We start from the raw sequence: 22,309 nt of genomic DNA, 5'->3' as shown, positions 1-22,309 counted from the left end.
AGTAAATGAACCTAGATATAAATAAAGGAATATACTCTAGCCTTAGTATGAGAGAATTAAGCCTTTCTTGTTAAAGTTTTAGTGGCTGTGACAAAGATCAAAAACTAAAAATGAAGCATTTTTTGAGAATAATGCTTTAGAACAGACTTTGTAAACATTGCATATATAAGACTAATTTTGGAATTATATAGGCTGTGCTCTAAGAATTCATAGTAACACTAGCATAACCAGTGAAGCATTATCAAGAGTTAGTAATGTGATTGTATTGCATACAGTTAAGTCTTATTTCTTACTGTCAGAACTAATATTAAAGTCATATTCCCATTATCCTTCCCAGAACAGACATGTCAGATGTGGTGTAGCATAGACATGCCATACTGTATCTTTCTCTATCATCTTTTTCCTTTCCTTTCCTTTCCTTTCCTTTCCTTTCCTTTCCTTTCCTTTCCTTTCCTTTCCTTTCCTTTCCTTTCCTTTCCTTTCCTTTCCTTTCCTTTCCTTTCCTTTCCTTTCCTTTCCTTTCCTTTCCTTTCCTTTCCTTTCCTTTCCCTTCCCTTCCCTTCCCTTCCCTTCCCTTCCCTTCCCTTCCCTTCCCTTCCCTTCCCTTCCCTTCCCTTCCCTTCCCTTCCCTTCCCTTCCCTTCCCTTCCCTTCCCCCTTCCCTTCCCTTCCCTTCCCTTCCCTTCCCTTCCCTTCCCTTCCCTTCCCTTCCCTTCCCTTCCCTTCCCTTCCCTTCCCTTCCCTTCCCTTCCCTTCCCTTCCCTTCCCTTCCCTTCCCTTCCCTTCCCTTCCCTTCCCTTCCCTTCCCTTCCCTTCCCTTCCCTTCCCTTCCCTTCCCTTCCCTTCCCTTCCCTTCCCTTCCCTTCCCTTCCCTTCCCTTCCCTTCCCTTCCCTTCCCTTCCCTTCCCTTCCCTTCCCTTCCCTTCCCTTCCCTTCCCTTCCCTTCCCTTCCCTTCCCTTCCCTTCCCTTCCCTTCCCTTCCCTTCCCTTCCCTTCCCTTCCCTTCCCTTCCCTTCCCTTCCCTTCCCTTCCCTTCCCTTCCCTTCCCTTCCCTTCCCTTCCCTTCCCTTCCCTTCCCTTCCCTTCCCTCCCCTTCCCCTTCCCCTTCCCCTTCCCCTTCCCCTTCCCCTTCCCCTTCCCCTTCCCCTTCCCCTTCCCCTTCCCCTTCCCCTTCCCCTTCCCCTTCCCCTTCCCCTTCCCCTTCCCCTTCCCCTTCCCCTTCCCCTTCCCCTTCCCCTTCCAACATAATCAGTTAAAGCTAGTGATATGAAAGCTTTTGGCATTGGGTCATTGATATTAGATGAGGATAGCATATAAATTTCACAAGTACTCAAAGGAAAACTGAGAGCTACTCAATCTCAAAACAGTTTTTGATAAAAACAATTCTTGACATATAATAAATGCAAATTATTGAGAAGACAATTGTCAGTATATTGAGGCATTTTTTTGTTGCCTGACACTATTCTCTGTGTACATAAACAACTGATAATTTCTTTTTATGATGTTTATGATCATAACAAACTAGGAGTTAATATTGGACCTTTCTGTTATTATGTTTATCATGGTTATCCTTTGTCCAAAGTTATTGTGGATTTCCTTTAACAGCAGTAATTCCTTTCCTTGAATTATCTTGAGGCAGCATAGCTTTGGTTTGCTCTGCTCTGTCTGGCTGACTTTATATAGAAGACATTTGATTGATTCAAAGGTGACAGAAAACTGTCGAGATTGAAATACCTGTTTCTAATTGATGGTTATTTGGTCTTGAATGAAATGAGAAATAAAAACAAAGACTGCCAGCTGGCTGTTCCTAGAATCATAGAATCAGAATATCTGAGTTGGAAGGGACCCACAAGGAACATCAAGTCCAACTCCTGGGTCTCCAAAGGACCACCCAAAAAAATCAAACCATATTTCTGAGAGCATTGTCCAAATGCTTCTTGAACACTGGCAGGCTTGGTGCTGTATCCACCTCCCTGGGGAGCCTGTTCCAGTGCCCAAACACCTTCTCAATGAAGAACATTTTCCTGATATCCAGCATGACCCTCCCCTGTCCCAGCTCCATGCCGTTCCCTCGGGTCCTGTCGCTGTCCCCAGAGAGCAGAGCTCAGCGCCTGCCCCTCCGCTCCCCTCATGAGGAAGCTGCAGGCCGCCATGAGGCCTCCCCTCGGCCTGCTCTGCTCTGGGCTGAACAATACAAGTGACTTTAGCCGCTCCTCATACGTCTTCCCCTCTTGACCCTTTACCATCCTTGTTGCTTTCCTTTGGACACTCTCTAACAACTTTATATCTTTCTTATTCTGTGATGCCCAAAACTGCACACAGTATTCAATGTGAGGCCACACCAGCACAGAGCACAGCGGGACAATCCCTTCCCTCGACTAGCTAGCAATGCCATTCTTGATGCACCCCAGGCTACAGTTGGCCTTCCTGGCCGCCAAGCCACACTGCTGGCTCACATTCAGCTTGATGTTGAGCAAAACCCCCAGATCCCTCTCTGCAGGGCTGCTCTCCAGCATCTCATCCCCCAGTCTGTACGTATAACCAGGGTTGCCCCATCCCAGGTGCAGAATCTGGTGCTTGCTCTTGTTAAACTTCATATTGTTGGTGATTGCCCAGCTCTCTAATTTGTCAAGATCTCTCTGCAAGGCATCACCACCTCCAACGGAGTCAACAGCGCCACCCAATTTGGTATCATCAGCAAACTTGTTCAAAAAATCTTCAAGTACTTCATCCAAATCGTTTATGAAAACATTGAAGAGGACTGGTCCTAAAATGGAGCCCTGGGGAACCCCACTATAGGGGCCTACATGAGGTTAATTTCTTTATATCCTACCGGTCAATATAGTCTCTTTTTATAGGTAATCATGGCTATGATGAGGAGCTGGTATAGTACCAGAAAACTTTCCCAATTGTCAGCGTTCTCTTGACTTAGAATGGAGTCAGAATTATTCCCTTTAATTCTCTTCCAAACTGTTTTGGCTTGTTGTTGGTGGTGGGTTTTTTTGTTTGTTTGTTTTTGTTTTTTGTTTTTGCAGTTCTTGTATTGATTAGTGTTTGTCTAAAACAGACTAACAAGTTCAGTATTAAAATCAGCACTATAGAGTCCGATGCCTATGGAAGACAGCATATGTTAAAGAGGAGAGCTCTCTGAACTGTGCTGATCATGGTAATCCAAACAAAACTATCCACAATCCAGTTTTAAATATGTAAACAGTGCTTTGTGAGGATTCTGTACCAGACAGCCTGTAAAGGTAGGGAGAGTTTCACTGAGGTACCACCTCTTAGTTTCAGAATCAGATTAAGGTGTACTTGGTTGCCCTCAGTTAACAATTAGATTAGCTAGAGCAGTGTATTAGTCTTAGCTAAATCTGGCTCTCCAGGGCTAAAAGCATATTCATATAGCTTACCTAACAGTATGTATGTGATGTGCTTGGTACATAACAATTTTTTTATATGATGCATCCATTTGACTACCTCATTTACATACTGCCCACCAAGTGTCACCACTAAGACTACGACTGACGTGCATGTCCTTGGGCAGATTTAAATAGCTTCCTTTGTTTTAATTAAGCTGTCAAAGAAAAGCTTCTTTGTTTTCAACACTTAAAATTAAGCTTTGACAAAAGTCTAAATTTAGCCCTGCAGCAACGATAAATGTAAAGACCAATCACTTGTGTAAGGATTTTGAAACGCTCTCAGAGTTACAAAGATAGCCAGAAAAGCAGACTACAAAATAGCAGATCTGAGTAAGAAGCTTCCAGTTTGTATAGTTCCTTTTCTAATTATAGGTGCTTTAAGGCAGCTGATCTATTTCCTTTAAAACTTCTTTCAGGCTAGAAACACTGAATAGCAAACTTCTGTATTCTGCACGTTTTTTAAATTAAACTCTTTGTAGCAAGGGAAGTGACAAGGAAAAGTTTACTAGACAAACAGATGGCAGTATATCTCTAAATAAAGCATGCCTAAACCATTCTGTTATTACAAGTGTTACATTTTAGTTTTATTGTCCTTTCTGAACATTTATTATATTTTCACTTGAAACCAATGTTTTGAGACTGGAAAGCCATTCAGGAATAATTTGGAATAGGAAGGATTAGGTGATCGTTTAATGTGAAGGACTATGCAATGAAGTTGTCTGCAGTAATAACTCAATTAACTAGACATCCATTTAAATTCAGTGTTGCTATTATAACCAGGAACGATGCAGTTCACAGTTGCCGTGACACTTAGGGTAAGATTAATTTCTTCTAAGTGCCTAAAAGTTAACTGTTCTGTTTAACCTAATGGCTTACGTTCTTTGTGTTGGGAGACAGACACCTCTAAAGGACCCTTCATCCTACAGTGTATGCAATAGGATTAATAATCTTTTGAAACAGAGGGCTGTTTTTCTTTAGATGTCTAGGTTTTAAACTGTTAAATTTCATGCAAATAACTCCATCCTAAATTTAAAACAGTCTGTTCTTGGAGCAAATCAGTGTTTCTCAATTAGTACTTTCATGTTTTAAAAATTATAAGATTTATGACTAATATTGGTGAATCACTATAAATTCTTGTAAAGTGGGATCCTGAATGTATCAATTAAAAATAATTAAACATATTGTATAAATATATATAAAATAATTATTATGCCATTCATTTCAATGGACATACATTCTAGTAGTTCAGTGCTGCAACTTGAAACAAGAAACAGCCAAAGAAACAGCTGAAAAAAGAAAAAAAACAGCCAAATTAACTGTTGCATGTCTGACTCTTAGAGAAAAACTCATCTAGTAACTTCACTCTACATTTCAAACAGCCTCTTAGTGTTGTCTCTTCCATCTAGCTGCCACATTTCCAAACCACTCTCTGCCAGCTTGACAAAAAATGACATATATAAATAACAAATGCCCAGGTCCTGACTTTACTTTTTCTGTAGTATATGTAATTGCACCCTTTATTTTGTAAGGTAAAATAATGTATTTTATTAAGGAGCTGCAGAATTGAAGGCTTAAGAAATACACTAAGTCTTGAGTTTAGCATGCTTATACAATTGATTTGTAACTATTTAATTGAAAAAAAAAATCATTCTAATCACTTTTAGTGCTTGAGATATATTCAGCCTGTATATTCCTCATTATTCACATACAGAGGGATGTGTTCAATGATTAAGACCCAAAGGATTTAGTTGATAGAATAATCTGCATTTCAAAAAAATAAATAAATAAATAAATAAGCAGTGTGGTATTTAATTCTTTAAAATAAAAGTTATGATGCACACCAAAGAATAACACTGACTCACAGTTTTAAAAACAATATCGTCAACTTGTCTGTCCATTGACTGGTTCAGTTGTATATCTGTAATGTACAGTCTTGATCTAATAATTGCTAATTATGCAGTTGTTTATCAGCTCATTTGAAACATCGTGAAATTCAGTCTAGCTCAGCAAATTGCTGTGCTTAAGGCATTTTTACATTCTAGGAAATTATAATATCCCCAGAAGGCGAAGAATTAATAATAAAAATCCTCTTTTGTAAAAGATTATCATTGCAGAGCAAATGGAGCAGATCTTCCCTATCTTAGTGCATTTAATATTCTCATTTTTTTTCTATGAAAGTTGGATGGAAAGACTATGTGGGGATCACTGTTTTATTAACTTGTTAAGAGACAAATTTACCGAACCAGTACAGCATATTGATTTCATTGTCTGCTATATGGAAAAGTGGCAATAGTAACGGATGACTTTTAGACATTTCCATATGGGAACTAGCTCATTCTTTAGATATTTTGTGATCTTGATTTATCTGGCTGGCATTGAGGAGGTAGTGATTAAAATTACAGAGATGTTTTCGTGTACTGTGGAAAGCTTAGTTTTTCCTACCATCTAAAATTATTTCTTACTTACACATCCAACTTTATTGAGTCCTGGAATTGTGAGTGTAAAGGATTACAGAAGCAAAACCACAGATTGTATCATTCTGTTGGAAGCAGTATTCTGACAGATAGATTTCAGGTTTAATAGGCAATAAATAGAAATTATAACACTACATGCAGCACATTTTTGATCTGTTATCAAACTTTATTCAAATGATCAAGCATGCAACCATCTCAGGAGTGGGGGAGCTTAATGTCTTTCATGAAATCCATCATGTAATACAGATGGCTTGATTTAATTATATTTGTAGTTATAAACATACAAAGCTAAATATCTTACCTAAGATATGTAATAAGGAGGAGAAAGGTAGATGTCAAAATAAACTGAGTTATTGTCCTCCAGGCACTTTTATTGAAGGTTCTTGGGTACATAAACATACATTGTCTTCCAAGTTTTTTGTTTGTTTTGTTTTTGTTTTTTTTTCTGTATATTTTAAGGAAACAAACAAACAACCAAAAATTCTTACTGCTTAATGTAGGTGCTAATTCTGTTTTTATCACTGTTATTCATTTTGGCATTGTATTATTTGAGTATTGAGAAAAAAATACCTCGGGGAGCATGCAGGCATCTGTGATCTTTCACTCTACAAAGCGAGTGATCCATGTAGGTAGGGGCTGAAATCATAGCAACACAATTCAGAAACGAATTTTTATGTGTCTGCTCTTCTATCAGACTTTTGGACAAATAGCAAAGTTTATTTCTCAGTTGGATATGTTGATCTCTTAGAAGTCTCAAGCTGATTTCTACTAAGAAATCTTAACGATTTAGGCAAAGTAAACAGCCTTTGTATTAGTAGTATTAAGGCCATGCAGTTAAGTGATTTAGAGGAATTAATTATGTATTTTATTTTCACCAACCCATTGGAAATATCTTCTGGAGATTTTTGTCAAGCCTGGCCTTAGAAATTGAAATATTTTACTTCTGTAAGATAAAAGCAATAAGACATCCCTCAATAAGGGATGCCTTCTTTTCTGTTGAAAGTCTGAGCACAGAAGTACAGCTCTCAACACAGCAAGATGTTTTCTGTGATGCATTTTGTGCAGAAATGGTTTACTGCACTAGATCACAAAGAATCTGTGCCACATCTAATTGTAGTCTTTATCCTCAGCTTCAAAAATATGAATAACCACTCTAGAAATAGGAATAAATGTATAATTTTCAAGTCAGTAAGATTTACTTCTGACATATTTTTTTCAATAGTTATTATTTTAATATATATTACCAGCAAAGGAGTTCTAGATGTAGCAGACTTTTATGTTCTTATGGATATACAGTGACCTACTTTGTAGATGTGGACAGAATCCCTGGTCTGTAAAAGTTTGTAAAGTGTGTCTGTAAACTGTGCAAAATATACTTTAAACAAGTCTCATTGGGGGATGCATTGAAATGGTGTCTTTTACATAAACTCAGATACACTGAGGCAGATGAAATTATTCCTCAGGAGATCTCAAAGCATTATACAAAGGCAGGTAAGTACTATTTCTATTCTAAGAATGTGAAAGTCTGAAATCCAGGGATTGATTTTATGAAGCATCAACAACTGCAGTTGCTCAGAAACACAGAAAACAGACACAAAGGTCCTGCCTGAGACCTAAGCAGATGTCTGCCTGCCTTTACACCACTAGCAGCCCTTGCAAAATTCAGTAAAGCACAGCTTGATACACATTGCTGGAGCCAAAAGAACCCAAGGACTTCCAGCGACTCAGTAGAGCTGGCACTGGCATCCTTTTCTCTGGGTACTTTATGCTCTGTCCTGGACTATCAGTACATTGTCTGAAATGTGAAATCGTTGTTTTTCTTATATCAACATTAAAATAACAGGTAAGAAGAACTAAATATGAAGAGGTAGTTCATTTGAGAAATTCTGACAAGATCTACTGTATGCAAGTGAGCCAGAAGCGCTTTATGACACGTTCAGTACTTCAGGACTGAATTACAGTTTTAGTAATCATCAGTTCCCCTTCTTCTCTGTCATTTTTTTGTTTAATATATTGCATGGAAGAGACTTATGGTACAAGTTTTATAAGCTTGCAATAAAAATATAACAACTGTTGTATTAAATTATTTAAGTTGTAAACCATTGTAAAAAGCAGAAAAAGTTATATCGACATGGAGCCAGAAAAATGATTATGATGGAGTATAAAATATATTGTGCTGATTACTACAGAATTTTTGCCCAGTTTAGCATATTGTAAATCTTCAGTTGGCCTTAAGAATGAAACTGTGAGTAGGTTTCTCTGAAGGATTGTAGCAAGTGGTTTAAGAAGAATCAAGGTAAAATCAAATTTATAATTTACAAACAAATCAGAGCAGGAATGTGACAGTAAATAGAAAATGCCTAAAAGGTCAAAGGATAGAACAAACGTCCAAGTTTCCTCTGAGAGAAAGCCAGAATTCTGGAGAAATAAACAACCAGGTTCATATTTTAAACAAGTATATTATGACTTTTTTCTTTTGTTCTATTGTTTACAGAAAAGAGAGGTACCAGTAACTTTAGATCTGACTATATTAGATCTAAAAGTGCTGCATTTGCCTAAATTAGTTGCTAAAACGCCAACTGAAACACTTATGGAGGACACAAATATATTTAGCATGAAGTTCTGACTATATATATATATATATGACTATATGTATATATACTATATATATAGTGTATATATATATATATATAAAATAAGATCCAGTTAGTTTTCCTTTCTTCTGCCTCCTTGCTCTTGGTAAGTCAGAAATGAAACCTGTTAGATATTCATAATAATAAAAAGCCTTTAGTATCTTCACGTTTCACCTTCTTGGCTTACCAGATTCTTTAGGGCTTTAATGATCCTAGGGGCTCTTGTGGCAGGTTGTAGGTGTTTGATTTGCCCCCCAAGGTAATCTGGCAAAATTTCAGCTAGGTTGAGCATGCCTTGTTGCCTTCCTTTCTACCCACGTATGCTTACTTACTGCAAAAGAAAAATAAAATGTGCCTGATACTAATGGATCTTTCTGGCAATGGTGTAACACAGTCTGCTAATGTAATGTAGAAAATACCAATAAGACCACTACAGTGATGATATTCCAGGAGAATACCGGCGCTCTCTGAATGGGTTTTAATGGCTTTCTATAGCCTGTCCTTCTCACGACCGTGTTCTGTTATGCAGAAGGTATGATGTCCCCTGACAAGTTAAGGCCCATGGCATAAAGTATCAGTGTTGACCAAGGAGAGGGCTGCGTGGGCATCTTTGCTATACTTAAAAACTGACATCTCTTCTTGAACAATTTATTTCCCTCTAGCAGTACAGCAGCATTGTTAAAACCAAATCTCATACCACAGATCACATCTTTAAAAGAGAAGCAAGCACAAGGATAAATCAAAAGCATGTTTCCCTGTGCCTTATAGGCTAGCCTTCTTTCTGTGGGAAAGATAAAGGTCACCCTTCCATCACTCGCACTTCATGTTTCCTAAGCGTGGTTAAAGCATCACATCCATTTTCCTTCTGAGCATTTCCAATTTCATTAACCCAGTGTCTCTTCGAGCTAACATGGTTTTTGGTGGAGTTGTGGCTTACAGCTCCAGAACTAGAAATTCCTTTCAAAGGAGCCAGTGTGCAAACAGGGGACCTATTCAGCGCTGCCGATGGGCTTTTCATCTGTGGGTGCTGGCCCACCTGCTGGAACTAGGAGCCCCTGAGCTGCAGGGCAGATCTGAACAGCTTTTCCATTCCCTGTGAGACTATGCTGTGTACTTTACCTCTTGTCCATGTGTCTATAAATGAAAAAATTTTTAAGAGTTACACGAGGCAGTGCAATTTGTGTAATTCCAAAAGCCCTTCCCTAAAAGTGTCTTTAAAAACAGGTGTTTACACACATGTATTTTGGTGATTAAATATTCTTTGTTTCTTATTATATATTTACATAATAATTTCACTGTAGCCTTTTGTGATAAATTGTATAAAATACATAATAATGTTTATCAAGCATTCATAAGACAGTCAGGTGTGTAGTCCCTTGACATCTGTGATAGGCTATTCTGGCATCAAGCCCACAAGTAAGTTTCAGACACCCTGTCATAAACCCCTGCGGTTACTGTTAGTGGAAGAACAGCAAAGGTCCCTGAACAGTGAAGTTGTTCAACACCAGAGCAGGTGGGACACATGCAGGCAGCAGAGCTTTACTGGGGTGCCGTTTTAGCTTACAGAGATCCAGAAGCAGTGCCAGCTGAAGAATGATTCGGTTCTTGGCCATTGTTTTATTGCTGTTAGTAAGCGTTAGTAGCTGTGGTGTGCTCTCTAGAGGAAGAAAGGAAGTGTGGTGGGTCAGAGTTTGGTGTCATTTTTTTTCTCCAAAAATTACATTAACAAATCATGTGTAATTTTGACACATTTTTCCTACCTGCCAAATTCCTACCTGCCACACTTTCCTTTTTAAGCTCTGTATTTTTTGTGGTGGTGCTAAACTCTTCATGGTAGACCTTTTCTGTTATTTAGTGTTTACCCAGTGCCAGATAAAATGACGCATAAGTCTTGTGGAAGGCTTTTATAAATTATGCTGTTAACAATTTCAAGTTAGAGCAGAAATTACTTGCAGCTCACATCATTACATGGCCAAATTTCAGACCTTTTTCTTTCGTGTTGCAGTCGGTTGACACAGCTGAATGACTCTCCCAGTCTCCTGTTCCCAAATCTGTAACAAACCACCAGCTCATATTACACAGGAAGCACTAGCAGTGAGATTTATTTGTCATCTTTGGAGGCCATGAAGAGGAACAAAAGACTTTCATCTCTCTCATTTTCTTCCTTGACTGTAGGGAATAAGAGGGTACTGATATCTTGGGTCTCTGCCACGTGGGATAAAAATCCAATTAATGTAAATCTGCCAGATCGAAGGGAAGTAGCTGTGTGGCTATCAGGAGCCTGCGAACTGCTGGATGGGCCAACAGCAACCTCCAGCAGCAGAATTTCCTGGCTGGAACGGCAGCTGGATTTTATTCCTAATCTAAATATTACTCTACCCTTCTTTTTAGCTTGCTCCAGCCAATTTCACGGAAGTTGTCAGATGCAGCAATAATGAATTTTCAGTCATTTCTAGACCCACTCTAGGATTAAATCAGTGACCTCAGGATGAAAGGCGGTGAATGCCATGACCACTCTTTGTTACCTTTTCCAGGCAGCTTTGATTAAACTGTGCTGTGAAGCCAGACCTGGATCAATATGAATGATCTTCATCGACCTAATAATGTATTTAACATGTTCAGTGCTCTTTTATCTAGTTTTGTTGCAATAACTTGTTTACATTAGTGCAGCAGATTGATTTAAAGTTTCAGAGCTCTTTCCAACAGTAAACATCTAGAAATAACCTCATTAGTTTGCACGTGATATTATATATAAATATGTGATCTACTGTGCAAGCTCCTCAGCAGGTGTAAATTAGCATGGCTACAATTTACAAGAGTTGAGAATCTGTCCTCAAAACTGAAAATGCTTATTCCATCAGTGGTATTTTAAATGATCACGGCATAATTTGACATAAAGCAAGGACCATGTTATCTTCTCTGTGCCCAATCTAAAGACGTTTACCACAATCCTTTTTAGAAATCTTTTCTACCATATCTCCCACCAGCAGATGTATGTCCAGTCATTAAATAATAATCTTTTTATGGTCAGGCATTTTAGATGTACCATGTCCAATCAGCTATTTCTTAAACCCGTTGTTTTTTTAGGAACTATTTAGCAGACTTGAATAAACGAACAAATGTGGAAGCTGTACCAAACATATCATTTGGGGATGTCAAAGCACTTAACAAACATTGTTACAACTGAGTCCATGTGTAACCACTGAAGGACATATTTGCTTCAGTATGTCTCATGACAGCTTCTTAAAAAATATACTTAAGTGAATTTAACACTTGTGAAAGGTGCCAGATTGACAGGCCCTGGAGATAAAAGTTCTTGAATTACCAGCAGGCACAGCCGAGCTTCCCACACACACTGCCCCACCAGTGTTCCCAGCCTTACCTGGAGGGCATAACTACCAACTGTCCTACAGCTTGCGAATCTGTGCCATCCAGTGCTCTTGGACTGCAGGGCAGAAGTCAGGAGCTGTAATGTGACCAAGAGGTGAAAAAGCAAGTTTCATAATTACTGCACAGGTGCTGTTGCAGTTGATCATTTTCACACCAAGATTTCAATTAATCTGAAAAAAAAAAAAAGTGCACATTCCTCTGTTTTTGCATACAAAAAAATGTGTACATGAGCCTCCAGTGATTCCTGCAGTTTTATCTGTCCACATAGGCACATTCAGTTTACTATATGAGCAAACAAGTGCTTACACATACTGTGAAGTGCGTTCTCAGATGCTACTTGAAAAATGGGTCCTTACTGTTTTATATGTTTGTAATAATGTCTCCACTCATAACTCATCTCCACTTGGTGTCATTATAGCCCATCCTCCCCAGAGATTTTGAACACAGCTGGCATACAAGTTCAATAACCATCCACCCCTTAAAGAGATTGGGTTGTTTCAGGGTTGAAAGATAGCACACAGAGAAAACAGGCTTGTGATCTTTGCACTCTGTCATGGTTTTAGAAAAAGCGCAAGTTCTTCCCCCGGTGATTGTACTCGGAAAGTTCAGTCCTCCGTTCTCTTTGAAATTATATTTAGACCTCACTGTGAGTACTGGAAGGGCATATTTAAGTGTTTCTTTATTTAGCGCAGAAGGTTAATGACATTTTAAACAAAAGTGCACATTTATAACCTTGTGTAGGCTGATTCTCAACCTGTATATAGGACAGTGCTTAGAGCAGACTGCTGGAAAACACAAAGCAATGAGTTTTCATGCTCTGCTATTTTCTGAACTATAGCCGGCAGCTTGAAAGAATTATTATGGTAGCTAAATCTTAATTCTTTCTGCTGAGAAATAGCCATAACTAGTGCGCAGAAGGGCTCAGCAACATTTGTTTATCTTTAGGAGAGTCACATTTCTTTCTGTGTCTTGCCATCGATGTGCGTGATAACATATCTAATTTGATTGGTACCGTGTACTTTGGAAGGTAACGTCTGTATATCCGAAGAGAGTTATGTGGCACATCATTATCTTAGGGGAGGCATTTGAGATTGTAATTACAATTGTTATAAATATCGGTATAAAAACGCATTTGGTAATTCTGGATGCCTGATTTGCTTACATCCTTAGCTTGCATGGTGCATCTGTCACACTGTGCAGCTTCAGGAAGAGTTCATACCAGCCTTCAAACTAAGCTGAAGTTTAAGTTTAGAATACGGGAGGAAGTTCAGGAGACAGTGTGTCCTTGGGAGAGGGCTGTTTAGGATGGTAGTATTCATGAACTCAGCTTAAGTATTTTACCTCGTACAACTTCAGTTCTTCTCCTTTACAGGCTGTCTGCTAGAAAACAGCGATGGATCATTTTAGGTCATTTTCTCTAATTCTTCACAGGTTTATTCTCTTTAGTATGTGGTTTCATGTTTTGTCTAGTCTAGTTTCAAATATCCAGTGTAGCTGAGTATCCTTCTCTGCAGGTTCTGTACCAGATTTTGGTTTAGGCTGCACTTTTTGTCTGTTTATTTTTGCATAGTAACTCAATGGCATTTTAATTGAATGTATTTAATTGCTTAGTTCCTCGTTTTAATCATATCATGTTATAAACTCACCTCAACCTGCTAACTAGTATGCCCAACTACTTTTCTAAGATTTCTGAGCTAGTAGCTGGCCTTTTGCTTAACGTGACAGCAGCAGAAAAGCAAAAGGATTGTCTGAGAGAAGGGAGGGGAATAGCAGGGACCTTCTCTTACAGAATGGCAATACTCTGCTTACAGAAGAATACACGGGAAATCGGAAGGGAAATAGATGTTTCCCTGTTTTTCCTAAGATGTATGGTGTACTTGGGCACCACTGATGACAAAGTTTATCTACTCCATATTGCTCTGAGGATGTGTCTCAGTTCATTAGTTTGAAAACTCTTTTTAGATGTGAAGTATTGTTTTTAATTTTGTTTAGGAAGGGACAGAAAATAGAATTCCATATTAGGGAAGGAGAGGACAGAGATTTGTTCTGGCTGAGTTAAACAAAAGCCTTCAGAAGAATAGAAAGGGGTTGGTTCATTCCCATCTTCATGTAATTTGAATTACAGGGTTTAGTAAGTGAAAAGGATCATAAGCTAAACCCTGCAGAGTCCAGAAAGCACTAATTAACACCCACAGTGAGTAACTTTTCTGAAATCGGTCTTTAATCAAACTTTGCCTTGAAAACAAAACAAGGTATCGTGGCAGCTTGATAAAAGAGATGCACTGCCAAGGCTGACAGGCCCACAATCAAACTAGCACTAAAAATAACTCTTTTTGTCTACTAATTTTCTTTCAGATGCTAAAAAATGCATTAGCTACAGTCTGAAAAAACTTCCTCAATTACTCAGCCAAATGACTCAGCTCTAGAAAAGTAAGGTTCCTGTAAATGCTAACACCCTCCCTGATGACGAGTGAGCCCCCTTACCTTCCCACACGCTCCCAACTAATCCAAGAGGAACAGCAGGGAGGCTGGTGGGATGGGGAAGGGAACAGGCAGCTGTTGGGTTCCTCTGGAGCTGGTGGTGTGAGGCTGGCCATCCCTCTCCACTTTGCACTAGCGCTGCAGAGTGCCGGCACCTTCACTGACTCGCTGGTTTGGACTAGGAAAAGCCAATTGCTCACCTTTCTCCTATCTGCCATTAACAGTAAGGTCCATGACTGCTGCCTCACATACTTGCAACTCTTCCTCACTGATTCTGAGAGCGGGACTTCCCAGTGAGGCACTCAGGGAAACAGCTCATTTTCCTCCTCCTCTTCCTCTGCCCAGCTCGGGAGGCTGCTCAGACCTCCTGCAGGCACCCATCTAAGCCTACACCAGTCTGCACTCTGTTTTCACCTGTGCCTGGGAAAAGACATGCTGGAACTGTTTTTTTGGTTTTTGTTTTTTGTTTTTTTAATCAGGCTTGGGATAAATTCCAAGGGAATAAGAAATCCACTGCACAAACAGTGCTAGCAGTAAAATATGAAATGGTGGTCTTCCTTTTATAGCATATTTTGGTCTGAGATGAATAGGCTGCTGTGTGAACTGTTACGCTGCTTTCTAATACCTGTGCCTACAACTTACAGAATTTTATGACCAAAAAGGCACGGTCTGGGTGCTAATAAACATAGCCTTCACAGACAAGATTGCCATCCGAAATGGTTCCTTGGTATTAGGGACAAGCTGAAAGAGGAGGGTTAACATTTTATTTAGTGCTTCAAGTCCAGGCTGTATTTTCATCTGTTATGTGATTACTTAGAAAAGGCGCTTTAATTTTTACAACTAAAACGAGTTTGGTGAGAGAAGCAAGAAGCTCTTCAGCGTAGATGGGCCCATAAAAGCAGGACAAATCCTTGAATTTACATTTTTATGAAAGATTTTTTTTGTGAATACCAACTGTGCAGACCTGAGTGGCTGTTTTGGCATCTGGCAAGGCATGCATTTTTAGAGACCTGAGTTCCAAATGCAGTCCTGCAACTGCTTCTGTAATTTCACTTTTATTTCTTTTGGGGTATGTATACTTTACAAATACACCTGAAACAGTGCATTTGTTTTTCTTAAATGTCCCAGTTGTGAAAGTTACTTAAAAATAATAACAATAATGCTATTATGCATTTACCATGCAACACAAAAGCTCATTCATCAAATGTTGATTTTGAAATAAAAGAGAAGTCTAGACACGGCATAAGAAAACTTTCCAATATAAAATAGATTTTGAAAGTTATGTAGCAGTGAACACAAATTCTCTTAGCTTGCTTGTCATAGTTTCAAAGACTGGCTTGGGTAATCACTGGTTTAAATCAGCTTCACAGCCTCACCCACATTCAGACTGGTCATTTGTGCTGTGTGTCATGGCAACAGACTTCCCCTGCAATCCAAAGCATCTGTTTAACTCTTATTTGGAAAAATGTCCCAGGCCAGAGTGATAAAAGTGCATCGCCAGTATTGCATGAAGGAGTTTATGTTGTCTCTAAAGCTGCTCCTGATCTGGTCTGCCAAAAGGTGCTACAGAACTCCCCTATTTACAAGCGCTTAACAAAACTCAATTATACCCTGATCGTCACTACAAGTGTGGAAACCATTGTTATCCTGATAGTATAAATAAGTAGGCAAAGACAGACTGTAACTCACTTAAAACCAGAAGGACCAAAGGAAATTAGAGTAACAGCGAGGATAAATAATCAGGAGTGGTTGGCTTCCAAAGCAAGTTCCATTTCCATCCTAAGTTTAATTATTGTTAATTACCCTTTTTTTGTTTGTACCTTTTTTTGTTGTTGTTCATTGGGAAAAAAAATATATTTCAAATTATGTGATTTTGGAAGACATTTATAAAAGCATAGAGTAACATATCTTTGGTCAGTTTTTCCTGGAACTGATAAGCTCTTAGTACATTTGAAGATCAAGCTGATGAGCTTAGTTATCAAAGTGGAAACACAATTATTTACAAAATGTTGCCTCAGTTTTTGCTGTGGGCAGAGCAATTTTGAAAATGTAGTCCATTGACAGGGAACCGACCAACATGACCAACATAAAACAATGTCTTCAAGAGTACTAAAGGAAACTGTAAGGTACCATATGGGGAAAAAAAAAAAAAAAAGGCACAAAAAGCTATTTTACAAAGCAATTCATTTTTACATTCCAACAGTGAATTTTGTTGACTAGACTAGGTCTTAGTTTTGGACAAGGAAAATCAAGCAAGCCGACCGCACTGGTTTTGTTTTAAAATCTTACATTCAGCTACAACATTTTATATTATTTTAAGTAAAAATGTGGGGAAAATCCTGAACTGATTTCTGTAGCATATAAGCCTCACGAACAGTAAAAACAGATTTTTTTAAAAAGTAATTTTTCTTCCATTGCTGTTGTAACCAGCGAGGCGGTCAGCTGGATGCATAAGAAAGGGAAGGGGGTCTCCAGTTCCTCGTGTTTCACCTTTTCATTGCTCTGCCTGACCATTTAAGGCAGAAGCTTGTTCTAGACAGCTTGAATTAAACTATGCTGTGAAACTGTATATAGATCAATGGAAATGATCCACAACAAGAGGCTAATCATGTGTTTAACAGCGTTCAGTCGAGTTCAATCACCTTCTTCCATTTCTGTGGCTTTACACTCGTGTGGCAAAGCCTTGGATGTGTATATGTATTTTTTAATCCATCTCATTAGTGACCATATGCTTTGGCTTCAAGGGAGACAAGAACTGTCTGCAATCTGCCAGGGATTTAGGGACATCAATAATTTGTGAATAGTCATGTTGGTACTGGTCGAAGGGTTAAGTGTTCTGCACACCAAGGGCACATCTTTTGGGACCGGAACTCTTAGTCAACTGCTAGGAACCTGATCCCCTGTGACGCATCTTTTCAGAGTACATGCTGCATGTCAGGTCTGCACAGCTGAAGCAATGGAGCTTTATTAGCTCAGGGATTTAAAAACCTGCTCTAAGTGATGTAACAATATCTTTCGGCTAAAAAGTGAAAGAAAGATAGTAGTTATAATATGAAAGTGATTTTTTATGTGCTGGGCTAAATGTAATCTTATTATTCCTCACCTGCAAATATCCCATGAAACAAGAGTGTCAGCAGTAATAGGGACCTGGTTCTGGAAACACGTAAGTGGATTCTGTGGCCTCACCTCATACTGGCCCAAATCACACAATGATAGCATAAGATGTAAAAACAGTCATTTGCAATGACCCTGTAGAGGCTCTCAGGACATTGTTTTATCTACTTAGTCTGAAGAGCACCTTCAAAAACAATAGCTTATGATGCTATATGCTATCTTATATGTAAGCGTTGCAATGTCAGTGTGAGATCATCAGAGAGTTGATCTCAGTATGCTGTCCTTAAAGAGGAATGGCTGAAACAGATAGCAATGCCAGAATTTTTAGTGAAAGAGGGAAAAAGTTTGAATTATTTTTGTTCAGTTTGGGTTTTGGTTATGTCCGTATCCCTCAGCTGTGCCAATGGAAAGATGTGTAGTGGTGCAGAAGGAAACTTGGCATGGAGCCTGTGCCATTAACGTGCTATTCAGTTGCAGGTAGGGGGCGTCCATCCTACAGGGTGAGGATCACCTGCTTTAGGAAAATGTCATGGAGTAATTGAAAAGAATGGTGGTGTCACAAAAGATGAAAACATGCATAATATGTGCCACATGTTTGCTGCTTGCTAATCAGCTGCTTTTGTTTATACTTCAGTAAATATTCTGTATCAGGGCAGGTTAAGTAACTTTAAGACTGGTATCAGCCTTATATAGCTCCTGTTAAAGCTCCAGCAAACACACTCCCTATAACCCTCTGTCCCTTACATATATTCACTTCTAAGGTCAACTTCTACAAGTTTGGCCTGCAACTAATGAAATATTTCCCTAAGTCACATAAAGCAAAGAAATTTTTGAAGTCTAAGGTGTCTTTGAACAAGGAGTTGCACACATCAGAAAACACTCATACTGTTGATTGAGGTTCTTATTTACCTAAAATCATAGTATGCAGGAGTGAAAAAAAAAAAAAAAAAGGATTGTGTCATATCATTAAAAATATACAATTAGTATTGGAAGATTTATTTATATTTATTATTTATACCAGGTAAAATGTATAGCTGTCAAATTTTGCATTGTGTCAGCTATCATTACACAGCCTGACACAGGTTTACTAATTGTGCACTGTCTTTTGTGGGGACCTGAGACTATAATTTTACTTTTTTTGCAAGACCCTATATCCTCTTTTCAGGGGAAATTTGCATGAGCAGACATTTACTTACAATTTTCAAACGTATAAAAATAGTTATATGTTCAGGCTTTGCTGTGGCAATTTACACTTGCAATAGACAAGCTGGAAAAGTGTCTCTTTCTGACTTTTAAGCAAGTCCACAAGGTCATGTTCAAATGTAAATATTTATGGCTATTTTGGCTGTCCCAAAAAGCAAAAGAATGGAGTTAAATTTCCAGATAGCCTCACTTTCAAATTATCCCTTTGAAAATAACCTGTTTTTTTTTATGGTAGCTTTTAGCCCTACTTCATAACTTTTAAACCTGTAAAAAGTTAAAGACCAAAATTACATTTTCACGGTATTAACTGAAGAAAAAGAGGAAATGCAGTTTTAACAGGGTGCAATCGGTGATTTTTGAGGTGAATTTCATTTACCCACTTCCACTGAATGCCTTCTGATCCAGCATAGCTATAAAGCTTACTGAGGACTAAGTTTCGAATGAGACCATTAGCTGCTGCCTAATTAGCAAGGCACTGCTGAATATCTGAGATACAGGGACTGAGTCACTTTTTACACTGAACATGAAGTCCTCTGGCCTTTGAGATGACTGTTGATCTTTGGCTCACCCCATCTGTTTTCACCTCTAACGTCAGTGACATTAATACAAAAAAGACAGTAGAATTTCAGAAGGCTGCTTTTGTCTTTGCAGTATTTCACGTGTGGTGTTGCCACTATTACCTTAATTTATTATACTGCTGCCAGGTAACAAGAGAGAACAGTTTTGGCTTCAGCGAATACAATGGCAAAATTCCTATTTTATCTTACATGAGGTAACACTTCGACTGAACTGCCTATTCACAGTTTCACAGGCAGTGACGCCAAAAAAAAAAAAAAACACCCTTTGACAGTCTTCAAGTTCTGCCCTCTTTACACCCTCTCTAGCCAAGAATGCTTAGTGTTGTAAAGAATTGCTGTAATCACAGAAGCTACAGACAGAAATAACTTAACAAAACCAAAAACCATGCAGACCATACCTTACCATTAGGAAACTGCCTTTTGCAGAGTTGTTTGGCAGGTTTTCTGCACTCTTCTCTAAAAGCTCCGTGTACCTGGATTCCTAGCGTGTCCTTCGGGGCGGCAGCATCACCAGAAATGTCTTAATGTAGTTTTAATTTTCCATTTTTTACTTTTCTTCCATTATTCTCCTAATTACATTGTCTCCATTATCAATTCTGTTCCCCTAATGGACTTGGAATTTAGTGATTTCTGTCACAGAACAGTCCCGGCCAAGCTCTTTGTAGCTGCATCCTGTATGTTTCATACTTTGAACCTCTCTGTCGTTCTAGAGCTGCTGCCATGTATGTTGCCATCCCTGGACTTCTTCATCATATCGGCAACATGGCATGCTTGCATCAATTTCAAATAGAAATTGAATTCATAATGGTTTTAAAAATGGCCCATTTTAAATTCTAGTAGACTGCTGCAGCAGGGTGGGACCTGAGGGCAGAAATTCACATACACACAGCTATGCACCTATCATCCCAATACCACTGTTTACAAACCACTTAATTTCAGCTGGCCTTTAGTTATTTTTCCTGCCTGCACCTCGTGTCAGCTTGCTGTGTCTGTCATCAGCAGACCACTCCTTCAAAGCTGGTCAAAGTGCTTTTAACAGTTTTGCAGAAATACGGCCTTAGGTAAAGCTGATCTTGAATTAGTTGACAGGCAGGTGGGAGATGGTGATTCTTCCTTCTGTATACCCTGAAAACTCAGAGTTGCATTTCACTTTTGTTAGTTGCTACTCTGTGATATAGTTTTCAAAAACATACTCAGAAATCACTTTTAAGAAATGACACACAATAGAAAGTAAGACAAAAAGAATTCATGAATTGTTTTCTTTCTGTTTTAGGACTGCAAGAAAACCTTGAAAAATACTTGGGCAAGAAGACCCCAGCTCTGATTTTAGTCCCTGTGATGGCTTTACCTGGCAAGGAAGTTATTCATGCAACGTGCTGGCTAAGCTAGCAGTCTAAAAGAGATGAGCTGATACCAAAACACACATTCACACATTCATCCAGGAAAGAACAAAGAAAAGAATTGATCACAACTATGTTGGATACTTTCATTAAGCAATATTGTTTGATTTAAGCAAAGTCATATTTAGCTTGTTAATAATGCCTTATGCTATGTGACAGAGTCAGCTTTGTATGAACAATAAAGGTTTCTTTTCAAAATATTGTGCTTTTTTCTGACTTATTTTTAGATACATTCTGGTAATTAGCAGGTGGCTCCTGGGAAATGACAGTTGCTCTGATCACTTCAGTTCTTTTGTTTGATATATTTAGGCCTGGTTACAATGAACTGATTACAACATCAGATCTTTTGGATGGAGGTAAAATCAGAACCTTAATGCCAGTATTTTTTCAAAGACTTTGTTTCCTTTCAGTTTTATGTTGAATTTTCTGACTCCAGGCCAACTCACAAAGACACTATTTGTGGCTGGATTTTAACCCTTTTCTAGCACTGGGCAAGTATTATTCACAGGGGCATTCAGGATGCGTGTTTTATCCAAGTGAATGATGGAGGTGATGGTTAGACTGCTGGGTTTGCCATCCTGCTTTCTGAGGTGATAGGGAGTACCCTCATGCTTTATATCTGGTAGACAGCTCATAATAAAGAGCTACCAGTATTCCCCAGGGCTTCAGTCTTCTCCGGAAAATCAACAGGAGTTTTACTACTGCTTTCATTAAAGCAGGTTCAGACACATAGGTGAAGCTTCTATTGATTTCATTGCAACTGATATTTTACTCATGATATAGGATCAGTATAGGAGAGAAAGCTTTTTGGACTTAGCTCGAGGCAGTAAGACACTGCAGTGAAATCTTACTTTCAGTCAAAGGCTGTAAAATTAAACCTTCAAGAAAGAAACTTTTGCCTATGCTCTACCTCTATATATTCTCCTTGCTTCTTTTCCCTTGTGAGCACTGGAGCTATGTGACCACTGCTACAGTTGCCATTCTTTTGTGCCAGCATCTCTCTGAGATGACTCCACAAAAATCAACTGAATGGCAGTAGGTTTACCTTGGGGTGCCTAAGATGTGGATGTAGGGCTACAGCTTCCTCTTCTTCCCCACTGCCAGAGGGGCACTGGGCTGCTGATACAAAACCAGTGACTGAAGATAAGAGGCTGTTCCTCTGTTTGGTGCAATATCCTGGCATGTCCAGTACATTGTGCTGGTTATTACCTGAAAATAGACTGTTACATGCCATTTTTCATTACTTTTACATCTAGAAATATAGCAGAGCTGCTATCCTCCTCAGTAAGAATTATTTTTGTCACAGTTATTCAAATATTTTTAGAAGGGAGAAGGCAAAAAGCTTTTTATATACCAGTGTATAAATACATGGATGTATTAAATTAAATTTCATAACAAGAAAGGGAAGAATCTGTTAATAATGCATCAGTTTATTAGCATTCAGCGTCACTTTAAGTTATACTTTAACATATTTGATCCTTATTCTTTCCCAAAGTCAGAAAGGAGCTTGTTAATACCTGGATGTACCTGTTCTGTTTGAATTCTACTCTTTTAGAAGGCTAAATCATTTTCTTAGTTCTCCTTGGAAATACTGTTTTTTTTTGTTTCTTTCAGTGCAGTG

At 38.7% G+C, this 22,309-nt stretch overlaps 1 protein-coding gene across 11 annotated transcripts in view; it reads left to right on the top strand.

The window, feature by feature from the left end:
• The window catches only part of DPH6 (diphthamine biosynthesis 6), a 196,463-nt gene extending 175,577 nt beyond the window's left edge, over positions 1–20,886 (top strand). For 7 of the 11 annotated variants that reach the window (XR_010831708.1, XM_066997502.1, XM_066997501.1 and 4 more), the window contains one exon: positions 20,562–20,886. Coding sequence is in view for 6 of the 11 variants with exons in the window: in XM_066997502.1 (XP_066853603.1) it covers positions 20,562–20,677 (116 nt within the window). In the remaining 5 variants the exon portion in view is untranslated. The remainder of the gene's footprint in view (positions 1–20,561) is intronic. The other 4 variants (XR_010831709.1, XR_010831705.1, XR_010831706.1 and 1 more) reach the window with 2 other exon arrangements.
• Positions 20,887–22,309: the final 1,423 nt, after the last annotated feature.

The sequence above is a fragment of the Anser cygnoides genome, chromosome 5 (assembly GCF_040182565.1).
Source record: "Anser cygnoides isolate HZ-2024a breed goose chromosome 5, Taihu_goose_T2T_genome, whole genome shotgun sequence".
NCBI lineage: Eukaryota > Metazoa > Chordata > Aves > Anseriformes > Anatidae > Anser > Anser cygnoides.
Note: the sequence above shows the minus strand (reverse complement) of the source record. Positions and strands in the feature narration are given on the sequence as shown.